The sequence below is a fragment of the Vidua macroura genome, chromosome 2 (genome assembly GCF_024509145.1).
Source record: "Vidua macroura isolate BioBank_ID:100142 chromosome 2, ASM2450914v1, whole genome shotgun sequence".
Classification (NCBI taxonomy): domain Eukaryota; kingdom Metazoa; phylum Chordata; class Aves; order Passeriformes; family Viduidae; genus Vidua; species Vidua macroura.
Window position 1 is genome coordinate 93,805,458 of NC_071572.1, and position 18,784 is coordinate 93,824,241.

The window sequence follows — 18,784 nt, forward strand, 5'->3', positions numbered from 1 at the left end:
GCACCGTGCCCTTCGCCTCCTCCCCGCGCCGTGCGGCTCAGCGGCCCCCGCCAAGATGTCTCGGGAGCTCGGCTGCAGCCGCTGGCTCCTCTTCGCTGCCTGCGCCCACCTCGTCTTTCTTCTCCCGCCGCTCCGCGCCCGGGGTGAGTGGCGGGGGCCGGGCCGGGACGCCATGGCGAGGTGAAGGGAGGAGACCCGGGACGCTCGGCCCCTCCGTGGAGGTGATGACAGGGAGGAGGGCACGGAGAGCTCGGAGTGGCGCCGGAGCCGCCGCCGCTTCCTGGCCGCCCTGTCCCGCCCCGCGCGGGGAGGCGGGCGGGGGAGCCGAGGTGCCCATGTTCCCGAAGTTTGTCGCCGATCCGGGCTGGAGCGCGGCCGGGCGGCGCGGGGTCCCCGCGTGGCTCCGGCTGCGGGGGCAGCGCCGGGAGCGGCGCCAGGGGTTGCGGGCAGGGACAGCCCGCACCGAGGAAGCCGGCCCTGGGATCGGGAACAGCTTCGTGGAGCAGCCGAGCCCAGCGCGGGCACTCGTGCTTGTGGCTGGGCAGCGCCGCACTGACGGGGTGTTCTGCTCAGGGCGGGGGGAAAGGTTAAAACCGCCCGCCTAAAATGCCAGTCGAGAGGAAAGAAATATATTACTGTGTTTTAGAGTTGCTTTTCGTGTGTCTAGTCAGCTGGGAGAAAATGAAAGGATTATTAGAATGTCAGCGATTGGGTTGCTGCAGGCTTCCTGGAGTTGGGAGCTGTTGGCGTAAGAGGCAGAAGTAAATGTTTACATCTGTTCTTTCTCTTTATTTCTATTCTTGAATATTTCCATCTCTGTCAGAATAGACTTGTCAGTTTGTTGTGAGCTTTTGGATTTGATTCTCTTCCACCGCTATGGCTTGCACATCAAAATCATGCAGGGGAAAACTGGTACTAATAAATCACGTTTTCAGCAAAGTAAACTGTGATATTTTGGTTTTTTTCTGCTAAACACTTTTCCTTTCACAGACACAGCTTGATTTTTGGAGGAGTCCTAATATTCTACAGCTCTTCCTAAAGCTGTATGTCATTGTTTCTGGGATGAGTAGTTTTGCTCCAGTAAGGTACTACAGCACTTGTAATTGCAAACGGATTGTAATCACGGTCAGAGAATAGCAGATTCAGTTTTTCCCATATCTGTATTTATTGTACATGCATAGATACCTGCCTATATGCAGGTAGAAAGCAGAAATGGAAACACTTGTGTTCTTGTTTAGTAGGTCTTGAATGATGCGTGTATGGAATTTATTCACCAGAAGCTTCCTGCAGGATCTTGGTTTTCTTTTGGTTTTTTAATACCTGTTTATGTTACAGAGTCTGTCCTTTCCCAAATAACTCATGCTTTTGAAATGGCCTGGATAGTAAGTTTGTTCTTCAAAAACAGAAATAATTTGGACTGCCTTCCACATAAGCAAACAGCTTGTCTGTCGGTAGTTAGGTAATTTCATAAATTCCAGCTTGCAAGTGGCAGCTTACAGAATGGGAAAATGTATTCAGGTGATTTTGTATGGTGTAACATCTAGGCAATCAGAAGGGATCATGACGATGCTTTTTCTTCTAGTATTTTTCTTTGCTTGCCTTGTATAAAGATAGTGGTGTACACAGCACTCATTTAGACATTCCAGTGGTTCAAAGTAGTGATTTCAGCTGCCTTCTTCCCATATGTGCCATTTGTGTAAAGAAATATAAGTAGTTGCTTTTATTTTATGAAAAGCTTCAGAAGCTCTAAATTTGCTTGTATCAGCCTCTCCTCTTCCTCCTCCCCATGCTTTCTCCCCATTTTTGTGTTGATGAATCTGTAATACATTCTTATCTGGCTTGACCAGAGTCTTTGATGAAGAAATATTATAAAAGCTTGCATCTAAATACACAAAACTAATTTATAGTGCTCACAGGCTGTCTCATAATGGAAGATCCCATTTCTTTGCCTGACAGCATCAGTGCAGATTTTCTCTGGAATCATGTCAATCCATAGAACCTTATGTTCTTTGAAAACTTGTAAGGGGGAAGAAACCAAACCAAAACAAAAATAGACCTTTAATTAAATTATTATGAGAAATATAAAGAGATTCTGATTTAAATGTTTTCTCTACTGCATACAACATAATCACTGGCTGTCATTATTTGAGGTGGTTATTATCAGTCACAGTTTGGCAAAAAATACATTAAGTCATAGAGTTGTTACTCTTTTGTAGCTCATTGAAACTGACCCACAGCTCAGTGGGGTGGTTGGAACAACTCTGGGGTCAGTCAACCTTGAATCAGACTGTGAAAGAGGAATATAACAGAAGTATTGCTTTTCCGTCTCAGGTAGATTAGTCTGTGAAAGCAAAGAGTTAACTCCTCAGTTTTTAATGTCCTTTGTACTTCAAGGACATATAATTGTAAAGGTTTGGAAGTTTATGCATGAAAGAGTATTACCAAAGGATTGCTTCTACACATAAAATGTGATATTATATAATTGTATATGTTTATACAGTGTATTGTATTTTAATGCTGCAGTGTTTACATCCATTTTTCTATCCTGCACATATTCCTGCAGTTTGGTTGCTGAACAATGAAAATAATTGCTGAGTTTTACTTTCTAGTGTTATAAGCACATCTATTTACTTATTAAAATTTTAATGGCAATAATGGAACACTTGACAAAAATAGGAATGGAAGGAATTGAATTGAACAGGAATTCTCATATTACATGTCCAGGTTTTGAATGGATCCAAACATGTTATTTAGGTTTCCCAGTGGATTTTAGTCATACCCTCAAAAGACATAAAGGCTGGTGATAATATAGAACTTTAAAGTCTTTTTAAGATTTCTTTCCTTTTCTTATCCTCAGTTCTTGGCCATTTAGCAAAAGGAGAGGAGGATTAATGACTGACATGGTCTGCTCCTGTCTGCTTGTGCCAGATGACATGATGTTAATGCACAACGTGTGTTAATAACCTTCAGAGTACACAATGCATTAGATAATGAAGTGGGAAATACAAGGTTACAATTGCATTTAAGATGGTGCCTTGCTGGTTTTTTTTCTGTTCTGGGTGGCTTTGTTTGCGAGAAACTGTACATAATCACCCTTGTCTTTTGGTTACAGTGGTATCTACAGGGCTTGAACTTTTACTGCCTACTAAGTTTCTTCTTGCAATGTATTTTCTCTGTGCTCTGTGGCAAGTCCAACTGAGGTATGCTTACTTTGTATTAGAAAACACAAAAGGACTAGGAGAAATTCTGGATTTTTCAAAGGTACCTCTAGCTCCAGAGATTGGTATGTGCTTTAGGGAGTTATACTAAAAGAAATCCATTGCAGTTGTCTGCGTTAATAATGACGTATGAGACTGAGAAGATACTCCTTTGTTATAGTAGCATCTGATAGCTGCTAGACATAGGTCATCCTTCTTTGTGCATGTATGCCTTGCACACAACAAAAACATATCCTTCACACAGAGAATTTATGGTTTCTGCCTGTGTTGTACAAGTGACCTGGCCATGAGCTGCATCTGGAGGTAGAATTTTTTTTATCAGTGGTCCACTCCTGGGAACATCCTTTTCAGAAACCTCCTGGAAGTGAATTGCATGTGAATGAATTAATCTTGGAGTTGTCCATTTGTGCCAAGGTTCTGTATTTTCTGCCTACCCTGTGGTCGGTCCCTTTGTTGATACGTTGTAGGCCAGATAAATTTACCATGTTCTTTTCCTGCTGCTCTTTTCCCAGTAAATCCTTAGAAGAGGATATTTATTTCCACTCTGAGAGATCAGGTTGCTTAGCCAGAAGAGTCTTGGCCACAGCTGACTTCTGAAGATTGCTTTATAAAATTAGATGTGCATAATAGATTTGCTAATCATGTAGAAGAGTGTTGCTAAGATAAATTTATACAGTCTGTGTGCGTGGAAAACTTCATTACTGTTGGGTGAAGTCTTGAGGTTTTTTGGTGGTGTCTTCAGGGGTCTGTTAGTCTGTTTTGTGAATGGTTCTTCAGAAGTTTAAAAATAGTCTGAACAGTTCTTGTCTTACTAAAATGTATTAGCTGGAAAAAGTCTTCCTGATATACTTAATGTAAAGGATACCAAGTCATTTAAATGTGTTTAATTGTTGAAAAAGGATGGGAAGCTGCCTTAGTGAAATCACAGGGAATAAGAATTATGATATAGCAAGAGACTTCAGTGTTCATTGCATGTATTGGTTTGTTGAATAAATTATGTATGTGAGTGTTGAAATTGCACTGTGTGACAGGGTCAGAGCTGGTTGATTTTCAAAGCTCTTCTACGATAATGATCCATCCCCACATGCAGGAAGGCAGGCAAAGATGGCAGGAGGCCCACACGCACATACAGGAGCTCCTGGCAAAGCTCAAACATCAAAAAGGAAGCACACAAGAGATGGAAATACAGTCAAGTCACCCCAAAAGTAACATGGAGACACTATCTGAGAGTGCAGGTATGCCATTAGGAAAGCCAGGGCCCACCTGGAGTTCAATCTGGTGAGAGATTCAACTTGTGGAAGGTAAGAAAAAGGGCTTCTGCAGGTGTATCAGCAAAAGGGAGTCTAGGGAAAATAATAATAGGCCTTCTTATGAATGGAGGACAGGGTTAAAAGAAGGACACGAAAGAGGGCAAGGAACATGAACCTTCTTTACCTTAATCAGTATTATTAAGACTCACCTTCAGAACACCCTGAAACTCATGAGAAAGTCTGGAGCAAAGAAGAGTTAATCTCACTGGAGGAGGACTGATGTAGGGGACATTTAAACAAACAGGACATACAGAAGTCCACAGGACCTGATGGCAGGCACATACAAGCACTGGCAGAGTTTGACAATGTCAATGCAAGAGTTGATAATATTTGAAAGGTGATGCTGACTAGCGGAGATTCCTCAAGACTAGAAGAATATCATTGTGGTCTTCTAGGAGGGCAAGGATAAGTTGGCTAGTGGTACCTCAGTCCCTGGGAAGGTGGTGGAGCAAATAACCCTCAGTATCACTGCCAAACAAGGAAGGACAAGACAAACATCTGAAGGAGACAAGAGGGTGACTGGAAGAAGTCACCATGTTTATATGAATGGGCAGTCATGCTTAACCAACCCAAAGGACTTCTGTGATGATATGAATGTGGGGAAAGCAGTGGATGTTATTAATCTCAACTTCAGCAAGGAGTTTGAGTTCAATCCTCTCTCCTATAATGTCATAACAAACTGATGGAAGTATGGGCCATGTCTGTGGATGGTGATGTGGATAGAAAGCTGTGTGACTTTGTGGGCTCTGATGAGTGGCATGGTGGCTCCAGTAGTGTTTAACCTTTCATTAACAACAATGGGATGTGCACCCTCAGGGAGTTTGCAGAGGATACAAAATGTGCAGGGGGAGTTGATGCACCAGCTGCTTGTGCTGCCATTCAGAGGGAGCTCAGCAGGCTGGAGAAGCGGGCAGAGAGGAAACTTGTGAAACTGAGTTCAGTGAAGGGAAATACAGAGTCTGTCCCCTGACAAGGAGGCACAACATTGCACAGAGGGGTCACATTGTCTGGGAAACAGCTTTGCAGAGAAGGATTTGAGAGTCCCAGTGTGCAGCAAACTGATCATGCACCAGCAGTGTGCCATTGTGGCAAAGATGGCCAGCAGCCCCTTGAGCTTCAGGGGGAAGAGTGTTTGCAGCAGGGCAAGGGAGGTGACCCCTCCTGTCTGCTCAGCAGTGGTGTGACACACCTGGGGTGGTGCATCCAAATCTGGGCTCTCCAGTACAAGAGAGACATGGACATACTGGAGTGAGTCCAGCAAAGGACCATGAACATCATTAATAGATTGGGACCCCTGATGGACACGGAGAGGCTGAAGGAGCTGGGGCTTTTTAGCTTGGAGGAAAGAAGGTTCAGGGAGGAGATCCAACATGTAAATACCTGATGGGATACAGTAAAGAAGACAGAGCCAGACTCTGGTACTTAACAGGATGTGAGTCTGTTTACACAAACTGAAATACAGGAAATTCTGTTTGAAAGTAATTACTTTTTTCTTTGATTTTTGCTTATTTTGTTGTTTGGGTTTTGGGTTTTTTTTTTTTTTTTTTTTTAAATCTAAGAATGAACACTGGAAGAGGTTGCTCAGAGAGTTTATGGAGTCTGTTCTAGGAAATAATCAAAACCTAACTAGACAAGGTCCTGAGGATCCAGTTCTGGGAGGTTGAACTAAATGATCATTAGGCATCTTTTCCAACCTCAACAAATCTGTGGTTCTGTAATACCAGGATGAGTAGGTTGGTTAATTAATTCCCTCAAGAGCTTTATCTGTGCTCTCAAAGATGTGGTGTGAAATAGGTGATCTGATTATTGTTTGATTTGTTCCAAGGATCATGTGTGTTAATATTTTATAAAGCATAGGAGCAGCGTGGCATGGGTTATTGAACGCACTGTGGTGACAGAGGCAGCATCTCTTGTCAGTCACAGTTATCTTAGGTTTCATGTATCATTCCTCAGGTGCATATTAAAAGCTGAAAATTAGGCTTGTGAATAAGCTGAATTTGAGGTGACACTTCTTCAGGTTAATACTACATAATTATTACATTTCCTGGAATAAGCATGTTATGTGTTGATCTTGTAATTAGGATTGTGTCAAGAGGAAGGTGTGGATCTGGTTTGTGTGGGGGAAGCTATTCCTTGTCTGAACCAGTAAATACTGTTATACTGGGAGAAAAGGAGGAAAATGACCTTGAGATTTGCTCAGTTGCTTAGAGCCTGGTTCTCATGGATTCAATCCCTGTACTGACCTCTCATTTAAGAGTTGTGGGTCCCTTCCATCTCAGAATATTCTGTGATTCTGATTTATGACCACCATGAGTCTGCTGTGTTAGAATTATTTTTGGGATGTCTGGATCTATCCATGTGATTTAAGATGCAGGTTAATCAGCACCTGAGATGTCACTGTGAACCTCAGCTCCTGGACACTTGATGAAATTTGATCTCCAGCTGGAAGAGCATAAGGATGTGGGTGTTCAGTGATGGGGCACCCTAGACGTAGGACAATCTTGTCTTGCCGTCCTATATTGTAGGTTTCTAGTGCATTAAAGGAATGATAACAGCTAACAATTCACTCTGAAGTCAATTTCAAGCAGTTGTAGTGAGACTTGAATCTGTTTTCTGCCTCAGTTTTTAAGAAAACTATGAATTTGACAATGAAGAATAGCATCTTGAATTCCTTCCAAATTGTAACAATTTGCTTTCATTTGCATCTCCTTAGTGCTTTTAAGAAAATGATTTCTTAAGAAGAATCTTAGCAAGGCATTCTTATGTTAAATGGAACTACTTTTACAAATGAGCAGGCTGAGACAAATTGAATGTCTATATCAACAACAAAAAAAGTAGCACCAGAACCTATTTTATGATTTTCTCTGATACAAATCAGAAGTGTATGAAAAGGGTGGTATTGCTATAAATAGTTTGAGATACTTCTGTGCAGATTAGTTCTGTGGGGTCCCTGTTCTTTTTGTAAACATTTATTTGGGTCTCATAGATTTACAAGTTCAACTGTTGTTCAAAGATGACGTTCAAAGCCTGTGATAGGCATTTTCAGTTTTGATAGACATTTCTGTCAGCCACTGTAAGTTTCTGTGGTTCCAAGAGAAGCTTTGGTAATCCAAACTTTAACCTAAAAACAGTGGACTGCAGGTCTCCCGTGTGGTAGCACATTAGGCTGTTATCAAGTGAGTTACTGAACTGAACAGATTTTTTTTTTTTTAAGGGTTTTATTTGCCTTGAAGCCAAGAAAAATTGGCTTCATATCAGAGTGATTCTTTTTTTTCAGTGGTGTTGTGGGAATTGTCAGGCAGCAAATGTATAAATTCTATAAGAACAGACTCATGTTCCCAAAGATTATTACAAATATGGTATCATTTAATGTGAAAAATCTACCTAAATGATGGGGGGAAGGAGTTTGGTTTTGGTTTTTTTTTTTGTTGCAGAACTTCATCAGTTGTGAAAGTGAGCTCCTGTAATATGAAAGAAGTCTGTTTTTTCTTTCAGCTTTTGCTGTAAGTGTAGTTTCTGAAGGTGCAGAAGATGAGACTGAACTACCAGTGATGCAGGTAATAAATTTTAGTTGCTAGAGCAGGAACATTTTACAGACATTATAAAATAAACTGGAATAGATCTGAGCAGAAAGCCCACTATCTATGGCATTGATTATTTTAATTATTGACTTCAGTAGTACCAAATTTCATATGATGTCTTTCTGTTCTGTCATGTAAGTTCTTTGTGCTATTGCTGTTGAGAAAAGTTTTTAGTATGTAACCTTTATTAGTTCAAACACAGGTTTTCCTTTCTTCTTGGTTTTGTTACATATGCAATACATGGAGAGGGAAATGGCTGCCTCTCTGCCAAGTTAGCATTATTACATATTAACACTCAAGTCACAGCTCAAGCAAAGCTTGCATATGAAATTTCAAATTAACCAGATGAGGAGAACTAATGGTCAGAGCTAGCCCTAGCTTTAAATAGCATGCTGAGTGTTAGGTGTGTATGCATGCATGTCCTTTCACAGACTTCTGACTACCATTTTTGTATGAGTACATATTTGTACAGATATTTGTGTATGTATAAAAGAAATTGAAGGGAGGAAAATAAACTGGAATGAATCAATGGTTAGAATCTATAGCTGCTATTTAGATCTAGTGATCTGACATCAAATACAGTAGCAGTATAGTCAGAAGTGTATATTTCTAAATAATTGTTGGTTTTCATGGTGATTGCTATAACTACAGTAGTTTTTTAAGTAAAAAATATTCCTATTGCAAACTGCTGATCTGCCTCAGTGTCTGGAAGACTTGGTCATGTCATTCTGTTGTCATTACTAATAGGTTGCTCTTTGTTAAATTTCATTACTGTCTCAATCCAGCTGTTACCCTTCTCATATAGGATATAATTTATGAAGGCTTTTCTACTATTTTAGAGTTTCAGAACTTTTCCTCAGATGAAGTCAGAGGTGCTTCCTAGAACTCTTCAGGCCAAAATATCTTTTTTTCCTTTTTTAAAAAAATAACATTAACAGGAAAATAACAGGCAACAATTGGTTTGTGTTTTAATAAAAGTAGTTTTAAATATGGCTTATTCTTCACACAGTGTACCACAAAACACATAGGTTTTTGCTTGCATGGAAAATCAATCTTCCTGTGTTTTCCTCTGTTACAGGTTAGCTTAGAATGTTAACTTACTGTGCTATATATAATGACAGTGTTGTGTATAGATATCAAAAGAAATTAATCTTGTAAGAAATCTTTTAAATTTTATTGATCCAGGCAGCAGGAAAAGGATCATAAGAATGGATGCAGTTGCAGTAATTTTTGAAAAGGTTTTACAGATGGCTACCAGTTTTTTACAGATGGCTAAAGTTTTACAGATGGCTATCATTTCAGTGTAAAAGTCAGAGGAAAGATTGCCTGATGCAAGTAGAACTAAAAGGATTACATACATCTGATATTTAAAAAAAGGGAGGGAGCTAAGTATTTAAAAATAGAACTTGTCTCAAGGAAAACTATGTATGAGCTTATTACTGAGGATATGTATGGCATTTCTATCTGGAAGTCTTAAAACACTGGAACCAAGATAAATCCTACAACATTCTTTTGCAATTAGTAAAGATGATTTGATTTTTCATCTGGCCAATCCAAAGCACTGGGCTGCTGTCACCTGGGGTAAACTGTGCAACAAATGAAGGCTCTGTTTTCCTTCCCACAATTTTCTAGGCAGTGCAGAGATACCTGATGTTTGTGATACCTGAGTAAATTCCAGTGGAGTCATGTTATGTGTAACAAACTTTTGATATTTGTCTTGATATATATTGCATTTGAGTCTTCCTTTAAGATTTGTGTTTTGATAGAAGCTTGATAGTAGATTAAATTAATAGAGTGTGTTGGGTTTTTTCCCCACACTGAGCACGTGTGTTTTTATTGTAGAGCTCCATATTCAAAACTTAGTGCTCAGGAGATACATAATAAAAAAAAAGATATTATTAGTAATAAATTAAAGAGCTCTGGTATAAATTGAATTATGGAAAAGTATTTTCTCCTTTTTTTTTTTTTACTCTTACTGTATTTTTTGTGTAATAGTATTCAAGCATATAGGATATCTCTTGCAATTCTTGATGATGAATAACATTTTACTTTATTTTTCATATTAATTTTTGACTCGAAACCTATATATATATTTATAATCTGGTGAGTGCTTTGACTTCCAGTGTGTTTCTGTAGAAATATTTGAGGCTTTGTGCATATTCTTACTTGGTTTTTTTTCTTTCTTTCTTCTAGAACTCTGAAAAAAGTAGAACAATTAGTAAAATAGGCAGAGGTAAGTATAGTGCTGTTTCACAAACACCTTTTTTTCTTGTTTCATGTAGTCTCATCAAACAGAAAATTCTAAATCTTTGATGGTACTTGCAGTTCTTGTAGTTAAGTTTTCTGTGAACATGTGCACTTGCACTGTGAAAATGATTAATTGCTTTTTGTAGTGCACTGTAGTTTAAAATAAAATTTTATGATACTTAGTAGCTGTTCCTGTAACAATTTAAGATGAAACTGAATTTTACCATTCTGCTAGGCTCTAACTGTACTTGTAATAACTAGGTTATTGTAAATTGCTTATAACAAATTATAATAACTTTGTAATATTTATAAGCAATTATTTAAGAAGCATGTCAAACATTAATAGGTAAAATAGTGGTAAAACAACTTTTTGCTGCTAGACAGGTGATAAATAATAAAAATAAAAATTCTGCAAGGCTCTGCCTTCTCTGAAGATGAGTCTGATGTCCTTCTGACAAAAAGTTAACAGACCTGACTTGCATTCTCTGCACTGTAACTGGGCTTCTCACTCTGCTAAACCCTCAGGATTTGGCTCTGCTTGTTCTGAAAGGACCCAGCTTAATTATGTCTGTCTTCTGGCATTTCCTAATATATTATTTGTCAGTGCTTTGAGGGTATGAGGAGCACTGGAGAAAGTGAAGTTTTTGGGGTGTCTTTCCTATTACTACTGTTAAAAATACATACTTGACTAGATGGACTGCAGGTCTGATGCAATCGGTTTTTTGCCTCTTCCTAATAAAGTTATTTTGTTTTGAGGGTTTGGGGGTTTTTTAGGTCTTTTAACCCATTTCTATAGGAAAATGTAAGAGTTTGAAACAGAATGTAGTTCTTGATGGTTCCTAGTTCCTCTGATATTTCATTCTTCTCTTTTGAACAGTTATATACAGATCAGTAGCACTTTTGGAAATTAATCTTTCAAAAGACTGTTCTTTCTCTTGCTTCATTGAATGTTTCTCAGCTTGAGAAACAACTGAGGTGTTTAATATTGTAACTATTTTCTGTTGACATTTTCATACACTGAGGATGTCTTTTATTAACTTCTTTACCTATAGCAACGGAAACGATTTCCATTTGATTTGATCATGAAAGTAGATGTTATCTCACTCCTAGAAAGTATGCTATTGTGGAATATCACAGGTGTTGTTAAATGTACCATAAGTGTAACTAAGTGCAATTCACATGCTTCCATATCTGTAAATATAGTTAAAGATACTATAACAGCAATTAATAAAAAGAAGGTAGTGCTTGCTTTTTGTCTCTGTGGGTGCTTTTGGTGTTGTGCATGTAGATTTAGCCCTTTGACTCTCATTAGCATCAACAAAGTGTAGTTTCACTTTTCACTCTGATTTTAATTTTTGCACTGGAAATCCAGCAAAGATCTTGCTAGGTAGCAATTAGTTGCTATTCAGAAGTTTTTATTATGCATGGGATTTTTAAGCAGTTTGTTTGGTAGTTCAGAGCATGAACACTGTTGATTCCTACACTGTATGGAGAAAAATGTGAAATGAATACTGATACCTGAACCAATGCTTATTCCATCTCTGTAATATATCACCAGGAACCTCACAGAATCTGATGATGTCTTGATGAATAAGCTAATAAATTGAGGGAAAATAATACTGAGGGAAAAGTAGAAAAGCATCTAACTGCAGCTTTGAGCTGTCATAGGTCTAAATTAACAAATAACTGTTCAGAGCACCAAAGCAATGTAATCGATCCTCAGGTGTTGGACATAGCAATCTTCTCATAGCCTTAGTGCAGATACTTGTGGTTAATGCTCTTTTCACAATGTTTTCCTGGTGATCCTTTTTCATGGGCTCAGTTTTACTCTTTTTTCCTTATGATTACTTTTCCTTCTTTGGACTTCTTCATTTTTTTTTTTTTTTTTTCTGGTGTGAACTTTGTTCCTTCTCCACAATTTTCAGTATTCTGTACAGGTCTCCTGGGCATTAGTTTCTTTCCTTGTGGCGCTGTCTCAAGTTATGTTCTGAGTTTCCTGGTGCACTTTCTACATAGTTTCTGTAAAGTTCAGCCTTTTGTGGCCAAACAGTCCTCATCATTCATTGATACTTAGTTAATGGTCTTGAGTGGGCTAAACAGTATAGATCAAATTTGCTAAGAGTTCTGGAAAAGGCATCTGTCCTCTTCCTTTTATTGTCTCATCCTCTCTTATCTGCTGTGCTCTGCTTCTGAATGAGATCATATCTTCCTGGTTTTCTAAGATTTTCCAGTATTGAAGGATTATTCTATCTCCTATCATCAAGATAATTTGGCTACCTGCTTCATCATCTATTTGTGTTTTACAATAGGCACTTTTATAATCCATAAATGTTTGCAAAGCTACTTCATTATTTCCTTTTAAATTTCTCTCGGTCTTCTCTCCTGTTTAAAGTTTTTATTTATGATGCCTTTAAACACTGTGAAGACACTTGTGAGATATTGGTGCTGTCATATTAGATAAGACTATCAACTCAGTGTTCTTGTGTGTGTGTGTGTCTCAACCTGTTGTTTGTTTCTGTGTAGGGTTTTAAACTCTGTTTGGGAAGCAGCTGTTCTCTTTCATGTTCTTGCATTTCCTGGTGAGGGGAGATGCTGGTCTGTGGTGAGCACCTTTTAACTCTGGTGACAAGGAGTGCTGGTGTATTGGAGAAAAAGCAACCTCATGAATGTGGCTGCTGTTAACTGCTGCACATCTTCCAGTCATGCCACGCTCTTTTTAAATGAATCTGGAAAAGGGCTGGTTTGGATTTTTGTGTGTTGGTATTTTTGTGTGTGTGTTAAATAATGCCTTTTACTAGTCCATGAAATGTTTGTATAATTACAGGAACAGTTTACTGTGTAATAGATTCCTATATACACCTGGGTTCTCACTAGCTTTGGAGCAAATCAGAAAATACTTTATCTTTAAATGTTCGTATTTCTTGTTTGCAGAATTAAAAGGAATTGTATTTGTCATCCAGAGTCAAAGTAATTCTTTTCATTCCAAGAGAGCAGAAGATCTAAAAAGAGATATTTTGGAACAGGCTGTAGATCTTGGAAAGGTATGTTGAGATAACACTAAGTGCACCTTGTTATTTATGCTGTTGCCACATTTTACTAAAAATATTGGGGTTTGTTGTGCCTTTTTTCAAATCCATTCTATTTCTTTTCAATTTTTTTTTGTGTGCTTATAAGAAAACTATTTCAGTGGTTATTTGCTGGTTGTACACTGTGATTTATCACTACTTTTAATTTCAACTATTAACCTTTGTTATTAATGGCTGTTATTGTTTGTATGGCATTTGATGCAAAAGTGATAAGAGACTTGGAAGAGGGCAGTTTTTCAATATGACTGTAGTGTGTTTACAAAGAAAAAAAAGATGCATTCTTTATGAAGTGAAAAACATAACAATTTAATTACTAGCTAGAATAATTTTGGATTATTATTTTGGAGCCAGTGAATGTGCTGTAATGTAGATTTGTCAGAATTCCATTGCACAATTGTGACTTGGTGGCAGTAGAACGGAAATGTGTGTGGACATTAAATTCCTAAGGCAGGATTCCCCCCTTCCTGCAGCAGCAGTCCTCCACACCTCTCTTGCCCCTGTCCCTCTGTGATGGAGAACCTGCCCTAACTATTCCTTGTTCCTCTGCCACCCCTCTGCAGACTGAGCACTCTCCCCTTGACCTGCTGGTGGGTCTCACTGACCTGAGAGCTGCATGTTGTACTTTACATTCTAAAGCGAAATTTGATTTGTAATGTGTAAGCCTAGAGAGGAGGTTTTTAAGAAACCTACACTGAAAGTTCCGTGTGCATAAACAATTATTTTCCTTGTCTTTTATAAAATTAAGAAAAATTTGAGTGGCATACATCCCCTGATATGAAATAGGTCAAATAACCTCACAGCAAGCTATTTTTCATTTCCATGTTCTTTGTTGTAAAAGAAGAAAAATCTGATGTAAATTGTCTTATGTACATTAGTCTTGTAGTGCCTAAATCAGATTGCTCGATGTTTTAGGCTTCATTTATCCAAGCTTATCAAACCTATTGTAATTAAATCCATTCTAAATACAATTTTTAATCCCTTAATGAAATCAGTCACGTGAATAGCCTTTGTTCTGCTCTTCCAGAGTCCTCTTTGGAATTGAGACAAGTGTTCAGATACAATGTGTGCAGAGAGGATTATGGTGTCAGTTGTTAAACCCAAGGATTTTAGTGGAGTTCTGTAATTCATGTTGCAGAATATGAGTAATGAAAAGTTCAGTAAGTAGAATTACAAGTGGTTTCAGTGAGGCTGGAATATCAGCATGTTTTGTGGGAAAGAGGTGAAATCATTTTGTAATCAGAGTTGTACCTGAAATTGACCTGGCTTCTAAAGACCTTTATTGCCTATTTAAGAAGCTGCCTTTATGGAAATGCTGAAATGGTGATGCTTTTCCAGTATTAATAGTTACCTCTTGAACAACAGTCATGGTGTTTTAAGAGAAGCAGTGATGGAAATCCCACCAATAATCTCATATCTGAAATTTAGGAAAAGGGGAAAGCCATCAGTGTATAGGAAAAAAATAAATGAGCATAATCAGCAGGTTCTTGGTACATCTTGATTGTTTTGGTCAATTCACAATGCCACTGTGAGACAGACCCCAGTAATGCTGAATATGGACATGGGGCAGATCATCTCTGCAATCCTGCATATCAATATTTGAAGTTGGCATTTTTCTCTGCAGAGAATCTATATGAAATTATTAGTTTCAGGCAAAAAAAAGTTAAATCCTTGTGTTTTCAAAGACAACTGCTGTATGAAAACAAAAGACTGAATCATCAGGTTCACTCCTCTGTTGTAACAAGCCCAAGCAATAGATGTTTAGTCCATAAGGTTTCATTAATTATTTTCTGCTAGTTTAAAATGAGAAATGGAATCCAACTGCTAGCTTTTGTTACTTCATTAAATTAGCATATATGTCTCACTGCAAAATGGATTAAGTCACTGGCATTAATCTTTACAAGTGATTTGTCCATTTATTTTCTTTCACGGTGTACTTAAAACAAATTTTTAATATGAAACCAATATGTAATTCCAGTCACCAGTAGATGTCAGTATTTTGTTCTTGCTTAAAAACATTTTCCATAGCGATTTATTGAATATTAGCCAAAACTCCTCTGTTAGAATTTAGCAATGGCAAAAATTCATTACAGTTTCTACCAATCTTTTTAATTTTCTGAATTAATTCCTGAACATTTAACCTCTGTAAATTAGACCTTCATAAGAAGCACCAAATAAGAATAAGGAAGCTGTTGGGAGTTTAAAATGGTAATATTTGGGACTATGCCCTTTATGTCTAAATAAATGAAAATCAGGATTACTTTTTGGCTATTACTTTCAATAGAGAAAATGGGTAAAATGAAGAAAGTTTTTCAAAAATTACCAGTCAGTGCTTTTTAATTGCCTGTGATTGTGATGCCATTTAGAAGACAAAAGTCTGTATATTTCCCTATGAAAACTGGTCTAGTAGAGAAGGAGATTTTTTTGCTTTGGGTCCTTGAGGGTTCTTGCATTGAATGCCCTCGGCCAATTCAAAAAACTATAATTTTTCCTGAATAGTCTAAAGAGCAAATGGGGTCCTATTAATAATGTGGTTATAAGATTCAATGGAAGAACTTCTTTTTCAAGGCAACAGAGTTATTTTTAAACTGATTTGTATATTTAGATAAAATATACATAATTTACTTGAGACTTTTCAAAATTAATGCCATAAATTCAATGCAATCTGTAATATACCTCTTGCTTCAATTTTTAGTTACTTGCTCAAATTCAGGATTCTAGCATGAAAACCCTGTTTGCTTCTCTCCTGCCTGTAATGGCTTCCCATTTCATGGAAGCCACTTCCCAGCTGAGACTGATCAGGCAATTAATTTTTGGATCCTGCAGTTTTAACAAGGCTTAACAGATTATATTTAAGTAAAATATTGGGCTACATTCTGACCTGACCCTCCATCTTTGTGTCTACAATAGTTTGTCTTTATGGCAAGGTTTTCCACCATATCAAGATCAACCCTATTTTTTTGATTAAGACAGGTATGTTTTAACTTCAAAATTTCTCAGTATTACTAGATTGATTCCCTTTGGTTTTTTGTGTAAAATAATAGTCTGCCCTTTATTTCCTTCCTAGCAACAGCTTTGGTTATTTTTTCTACAAGGGTTTATTCATTCCTGTGTTTGCAACATCATCCACAACTTTACATTTATTTTCCAAATCTGTCCATAAAACTACACTTATATTATGTGGGGAGAGCTTGCAGTATAAAACCCTAATAAGAGTGTGCATTTAAGTGGTCAGTCTATGAAGTTCCACTTTCTACTTTTTTATCTATATTAGCACCTGTGTTTATTTTATGTTGTGTTACTTATTCTGCTTGCGTATTCTGCCTAGTATCAGTATGCTCTTGGTCATTTTTCTTTGTTTGTCTTCATAATCTTTTATTCCTTTTAGGATTTGCATTTTAAAGTGCAATTGCTTATTCTGGGGCTTCAATATTTGTGGGCTCAAGTTGTGAAATGCACCTAAACTCTGTTCTGTGGAAAGGTGAGGTGCATTCAAAATAAAACCTTTTGAAAGTGTTCTAGGGAATGTGTACAAAAGATACTGCTTAGTTTGGAAAATGTTTTGGAGTTGTCTTAAATCTCTTCAAGGTCAGCTTGCAGGGCTTTACACATTTGAGTGACTTTTTTTCATCTTTGCTTTCCTCCAGCTGTTCTCCTAGCTTTTTGTTTTAATTGTCTGATCTTTGACTTCCTAATATGCCCTTGCTTCTCATTCTGCAAAGGTTCTGGCATCCTTTTGACAATTGCCAGGCTTTGTTATCAGCCTTGCTCATTAACTGTTGAAACTGTAAAAGTTACCTACACCTTGTGCTGGAAGGTGAACAGGATCATTTTCCTCTAATGGATGCTCAGCAGATTTGAAGGAATTTGTAGCAGTTGGATAATTCTGCGCTAATGAGATCTTTTAAATGTTTTAGTAGTGATGAGTGGTCTGCCCTCAGCCCTGCCTTGCACATCATATACCATTTTTATATTCCTGCTTTTACCAATCAAATATGTGGTAACTTCCTTTGATTTTTAAATGCAGAAAATAGGACTTGTCACCTCACAGAGATGTCTTGCCATGTCAGGGCAAAATATAAACAAGGAATTCAGAAGTTGAAAGTGCTTTAGACTGTGTCTCTCTCAGCATCTTCAGCAGCAATCTCTGCATACTTAATAGGATTTGAACAAACCTGTTTTACTAAGGTATTTCTGTATTACTAAGGTATTATTGTTGAACAAACCTGTTTTACTAAGGTATTTCTTTTCTTAGTAAAGAGTAAGAGATTGCTATAAAGCTTTCTCCTCCACTGCTCTTGGCTATATTAAAATTGTTCAATCATCTTTGAATAGAATGCTCAAGTATACATGAGACTAGAATTACTAAATCATCAGATTAAAATCGTTACCTGGTGACAGTTGTTTTGTTTTTGTAAATTCTCCTGAGCGTCTATACTGGTACTTGAAATACAGTCACCAAATTTCTTGCCTTGTGGAAGCTTTTTTCTTGCTCTCCTGTTCCTTCTCTTCTTCCCTAGTTAAAATAGGTACATTAGATTTACTTGGCCAGAGCCTGTTGTGGGGAAGGGACCTGCTCCCCCACGTATCACACTGATTGAGCTTGGGAGATAATGGTCTCAATCTTGCTGTCAGTGAAAGCTGCTTCAGGCTTTCCATGAATATAAATCTACTTATACTGCTAATCTTGCTGATAGTTAAAGAAGCATCTGAACCCCATAAATGGCTTAATTTCTTGCTTGAATTGTAGAATCATCAAAGTTTAAAAACATCTCCAAATCCTCAAGTCTTTGACGGAATACCACCACTCCCACTAAACCATATCAGGAAGTGCCACATCTGCTCAGTTTTTTGAATGCTTGCGGGGATGGTGACTCCACCACTGCCCTGGGAAGCTTGTTCCAGTGCTTAATCACTCTTTCAGTGAAGAAATCTGTCCCAATATCCAACCTGAAGTGTTTTTATGCACTAGTTTGGATTGACAAAGATTTTGCTTTTAAGTAAAAACTCATTTTACACATTAATATTATGCATTACAATACTTAAGTCCTATCTTAAACACATTCTAAACAAAGACCTTACTCAGACCAGGCAACATAATTATAGTGGTTCATCTTTAATATTAGCTTTCATGAATAATAGCTATGTACTGTGTACTACGTCTGTCTTCTGTATGATTGTTTTTATTTAGAATTCTTGTAAACTGTGAGCTTGGAGAAAGTATTCCTCACTGCTTTTTATTCAATCAAGTGAAAAGCAAACAAATGTCACTTTGCTGCAATATGTTGTTGTTATTCTAGGCTACTGTCTTATACACATCTGTGGTAGCATTTATAATAAGCACT

The 18,784-nt window shown here is 37.8% G+C and overlaps 1 protein-coding gene across 1 annotated transcript in view; it reads left to right on the forward strand.

Annotated features, from left to right (window-relative positions):
- The window catches only part of B3GLCT (beta 3-glucosyltransferase), a 45,435-nt gene continuing 26,651 nt past the window's right edge, over window positions 1-18,784 (forward strand). Inside the window, exons 1-4 of the mRNA XM_053971902.1 lie at window positions 1-143; window positions 8,024-8,085; window positions 10,303-10,342; window positions 13,288-13,397. Of these exons, the coding sequence (XP_053827877.1) occupies window positions 56-143; window positions 8,024-8,085; window positions 10,303-10,342; window positions 13,288-13,397 (300 nt within the window). The 5' untranslated portion in view covers window positions 1-55. The remainder of the gene's footprint in view (window positions 144-8,023; window positions 8,086-10,302; window positions 10,343-13,287; window positions 13,398-18,784) is intronic.